The sequence below is a fragment of the Oncorhynchus nerka genome, linkage group LG12 (assembly GCF_034236695.1).
Source record: "Oncorhynchus nerka isolate Pitt River linkage group LG12, Oner_Uvic_2.0, whole genome shotgun sequence".
In the NCBI taxonomy this organism is placed as follows: domain Eukaryota; kingdom Metazoa; phylum Chordata; class Actinopteri; order Salmoniformes; family Salmonidae; genus Oncorhynchus; species Oncorhynchus nerka.
Window position 1 is genome coordinate 57,889,752 of NC_088407.1, and position 4,992 is coordinate 57,894,743.

General features: G+C 43.8%; 1 protein-coding gene across 1 annotated transcript; it reads right to left on the reverse strand.

Annotated features, from left to right (window-relative positions):
* Positions 1-788: 788 nt before the first annotated feature.
* LOC115138953 (protein L-Myc-1b-like) lies at positions 789-4,777 on the reverse strand. Its single transcript, XM_029676137.1, has 3 exons — positions 4,457-4,777; positions 2,538-3,179; positions 789-2,069 (listed from the first exon to the last, which is right to left on the reverse strand). Exons 2-3 carry the CDS (start codon positions 3,136-3,138, stop codon positions 1,507-1,509), a joined length of 1,164 nt encoding a protein of 387 aa, XP_029531997.1. The 5' UTR covers positions 3,139-3,179; positions 4,457-4,777; the 3' UTR covers positions 789-1,506.
* Positions 4,778-4,992: the final 215 nt, after the last annotated feature.

Below are 4,992 nucleotides of genomic sequence, written 5' to 3' on the forward strand. Positions count from 1 at the left end.
CCTTCATCTACACTGATTGACATGAATTTAACAAGTGACATCAATAAGGGACCATAGATGTCACCTGGATTGTCTGTCATGGAAAGAGTTGTTCCTAATGATTTGTACACTCAGTGTATAGACAACGCAGGAGAGCTCCTTTCTTACACCAGCTTCTCTACTTGACCATTCACAGCACCTCTCCCCTTTGCAGTCAATGTTCAAACCACTCTCCACCATGCATGCAGGGGAAGCGAGAGCAAGGGCTCAGTCACTACATGACTGCTTATAATAGGACGACTGAACCCAGCCCAGAGTAGCAGCTCACACACAGACCCTCTCTCCATACCCCAGGGAATGTTCTAAAGATACCGTGTGTGTGTGTGTGTAACCTAGTTGAGAGCACATCAGTTGCCCTGCATGCAGCAGCAGCAACTGCAGAGGGGAGGATCCTCCGAGGTATCACACATTTCAAGGACACATCAATGACACACTCCCTCTAAATGTAGACCAAGCGACGGCATGCTTCAATCTGGCAAGAGCATGACAGTTAAGCGTGGGACAAACTAAAACAAATACTACCTTCAGAGTCAATACAACAAGCCTTTTGTCAAATCTTTATGCATTCATGATTTAGACAGTGTGTCGTGCGGTCTGTTTAAAAAAATCAGTCCGGTCTTGTTTAAAAAGTCATTTTAGCTAGGAAATAACATGCTAGTGAATTTAAGCAGTGTAACTATGCTGTTGAAATAGAATCTGAAAGAACCAAGAAAAGAAGAAAAAATGTTAGAAAATCACAATTCTTGGAATCTGGTATCAACATTTTATGCATCTGGTCACGTGTACACAAATCAAATTCAACCCAAGAGGAACAAGCAGTAAAAATAGCATCGCAAAGTGACATGTGTAATTATAAAGTATAGCAGTTCTATTTTGTTAAAATGACAAAAGTAGAAGCTCTAAAGCTGGTTTTAGAGAATAGCAATATTCTCTCCTTAACAGAGCAATATGCTATTATTTACAGAACAATTTGTACATCAAAATAAATCACAGTCATGAAAAAAAAAAAGATTAGTCCCTCCCAGTGTACACATTACAGCGTTTCATCAATAAACTTCAATCCAAGTGTGCATGGACTATTCATCACAGAAATAAACAGACACTGCTATCAAGGAACTTAACTGGCAAACAAGAGACATGACATTTGGAAGTAAGTTTCATTCTGGTTTAATTACAGCATCATCTACCAATATCACCAGGAACCAACACAACATTTTTCTGTCTCATCTAGTCCACTACCACCTTGTCATCACTCAATGTGCAAAGAGAAACAACATAAATAAAAACACAAAGGTCCTTAGCGCCAGCCTCTCCCACCACAGACTAAGAGATCCACCTAGTTTAAAAAGAAGTCCATAGCACAACGTTCAGTTTTTTTTTAAAGTTTGCTTATAGAGAATAGTCATTGGCTTCTGAAAATGAGGCAGTTTATTTGTTAAGAGTCTGTTACATAGATAGTTTCTATCCTCACGAGCGTTTAAGGTCGGCTAGCCTCCGGAGGAGTTTCTGCTGGCGGGCTTTGAGACGTTTCCTCTCCTGAGCTTGGTGCTTCTCTCTGCTGTGCAGCTGGAGAAGGTACTCTGTGGCCTGGGTCAGGATGGCCACCTTAGGGGCCTTGGCCGACTCCACCAGGCCCGGGATCACATCCCGCAGTGCCAAGAAGCGAGAGCGAAGATCATTCCGCCTCTTCCGCTCCAGGAAGTTGTGGTTCTTCCGGCGGTCAGTGTCCTCGGCGTCAGAGCTCTGGGGGCTGTCTGCAGAGGAAGCTGTGGGGGAGATGGTGGTAGGGGAGTCTGGCTGCTGGTGGAGGCTGGAGTCTGGACAGGACTGTTTACTCTGTGGTTCCTCATCATCCTCAGGGTCGCTATCAGGGGAAGGGGCTGCGTAGTTGTGCTGCTGCCGGTGCACAGACATGTGGAAACGCTTTGGGCAGGGGTCAGCTCGGACAGTGATGGACACAGGCTTACGGCCCAGTCGGGCTCGGCTCTGCTTGCTCTCCACAGTCACCACGTCAATCACCTCATCGTCGTCTGTTACATCAAAAGAAACAACCACACATCATTGCACAGAGGAATTTAAGCAATAGGAAATAGTTTACATAAACGGTCTGACGCCATGTACCCCATCTCCCACCCATACCACATTTCAATTGTCATGCAATTGCAGGACAGAAACCCCCCAAATCTGTGTGCAAAGCATGTGTGTGTGTGTGTGTGTGTGTGGGTGTTAAAACTAGGCCTGCACCTGGGACCAAAGCATTTGCAGCAACCGTTTACAAATATTGACTGTGGAAAAGTGACATTCCTTTGAGAGTGAGAAACAGAGGTAATGGTTTGTGCTCGAGATACAGGCTTAATTAAGTACAGCTGAATACGTTGACTCAGCAAAATTCTACATCCAGCCTAGTGTGAGAGTTTCCCTGGCTGCCTCCACTTGACGCATTGAGTGGGCAACATCTAGCAGAGGTGAATTGGTTTACTGCATGGTCAGTTTCTTACCAGAGGAATCGGAGCGAGACTCAGAGCCCGATGACACCGGTTTCCTACAGCTGATGGTTGGGAAGGTGAGCACAGCCGCTGGGTCAACGCATTCTGTTGCCATAGTGCTGGGCAGTGGAGAGTCAGGTGGGGTCAGCGGGGTGCACTGCGCTTTGCTGGCACTCATAGTCACATTGTTCTGGGGTGCTGGTGGGGAGAGACGAGCCTGGGCTGCAGCTGACATGCGCTCACTGACTTTCTCCAAGTGCTGACTGGCCGAGAAACTACTCCACATGCAGTCCTGGATAATAATGGAACTCATGTTCCCAAAAAGCTCCTCGGTGTCAGGTCCCTCGTACTCCTCGTCCTGGCCCAAGACCTTGGACAGCCAGCCAAACTTGTCTCCAGGGGTAAAGTACAAGGTACCACTGCTGATTGTCCTGTTAGGAGACATGGGAGGGGTGGGCAATAGTGCAAACTTTTTCCATATGTCCTCACTTGGTGCGGTTGACTTGTAGAAATCCTCCTCTTTGTCAAGGTCATCTAAGAAATAGTGCTGATAGCAGTCGTACTCCATCTCCCAGCTGTCACAATGCGATGCTCTTGAGTTTATTCCAAGCATTGATAATCACCGACTGATCTTTGAGAAAATCTTTACACGACCTGAAGAAACAATTCAGAAGTAGTGCATTAGTCCTATTCTTTAGAAAAGTAGTTTAACCCACATCTTAATCTAGATAATCTTTGGATTCACGAGAATCTTTACACAAGGATCATCAATTTCCCTTCCAAGCCTGCCTTTAAACATGGCTCTGTAATCATCAATAGGTGCTTAAACATTGCAACAGTGCAGTCTAATCCATAGGCATGCAATATTCAGAACCAATCGATTTCTCCCCGTCAAATAATTTATTTTAAAAATGTTTTTAATCGTTAAATGACCTGGTATGACGGATAGGTGAAAATCTACCGATGTGCCCTTGAGCAAGGCACTTTACCCTAATTGCTACTGTACGTAGCTCTGGATAAGAGTATCTGCTAAATGACTATAAAATGACTATAATGCAAAATTAACTGTCTAGTGTTTACAGATTCCTATGAAATATGACCTATAATTATGTTAAAAGCAGCTGTTTTGGGTTGTAATGGTGTGGGCGTTTACCAACAACAGAATGGTGTGGGCGTATACAGGTCATAAAATATTCATACTAGTCCTCCTCAATGAGGAAATAGCAAGCATGTTTGAAATGGTCATTGTATGGGGGTTTTTCTTCCAATTTATGCTTTGGCCACGAGTATAGAATGGTCAACACTCTTTGGATATGTGTTAATAGAATACGAACTGATTCACTGAACAGTTACTTTAAACTGAAAAATGGTGACATGGAGGGGGGGTGTTATTGTACCTTATGGTAGGCGCAATAAATAATGTCAAACGCTGGGACCCCATCTCCTGTTCTCCCTCACGATTTCACCCATGTTCTAATCTTAGCCTGATGCCGTCTACAAATGGGACTACATTAATAATTTATTTCATCTTGTGGGTGCTTTGCAATGAGACTGTCCAGGCATGGCAAGGTTATTAGCTACGTAGTTTTATGCACCGGTGTAACCTTCGACAATGCAAGCAATTGAGAAAAATATATAATTTTGCTAAATTCTTTACAGGTAATTGCATAATTGGCCATTGCGCATAGACGTCAAATGTTCTGTAGATGCGCTGCCGGGTGACACATTAATTGATGAAAGCGCCATCTCGGGCAGCCGTGCATTAAGACAAGACAAAGTAGCCTAGGCTACTTCACTAAAGTTGGCTATATTCATTCGCCTTGTGTGGATGTTAAAAGGGAATGGGTAGCAGCCACTTATTCTTAGAGAAATAAAGTTCCATTTTCTCTTCATTAGGCTAGGTAGCTAGATTAGTTATCTAAAACACTCACCGGTTTATTTAGGATCCCAATCCACAATTTCCGGCATGGGAGTCGACTTCGTATCAGTTGGTACGCTAGCTAGTAGTTGGAACTCCTCATCAGAGAAAATAAGTAAAACCGTAAAAGACGTGACCCCCAACGAAATGTATGAAAACAAAGTTGAAGTTCGGTATTTCTTTCAGCGGGGTAGTGTAGAAAAAGTGGTGCAATTGATTCCGCCTACAGTCTGGTAAATAGAAGCCACACAGAGCGTATTTTTTGCGCCAGTGTGAAGATGATAAAGTAGGGAGTAAATATCTGCAGCGCCTTATCCGAGTAAACCCCGAGGTTCATTAGCATTACACGGGCACGCCCAGTTAAAGCTACATGCGAAGCCACTACAATTGATAGGTCTTTTAGAGATGCAAATGCATATGAATAGCATTTTCTGTGGTTTTGAGTATATGTAATCTCTATTGACGTACCCATAGAACAATTACAGAGTGGATGAGAAGATGCCTGCTTGTCGATCATGTCAATTATATTTAGGCTATACTGTACTGCAA

Coding starts and splice junctions, on each gene's coding strand:
- LOC115138953 (XM_029676137.1), bottom strand. CDS start 3,138: ATGCTTGGAATAAACTCAAGAGCATCGCATTGTGACAGCTGGGAGATG. Junction 2,070..2,537: donor GTCTCGCTCCGATTCCTCTG/GTAAGAAACTGA, acceptor TTGATGTAACAG/ACGACGATGAGGTGATTGAC.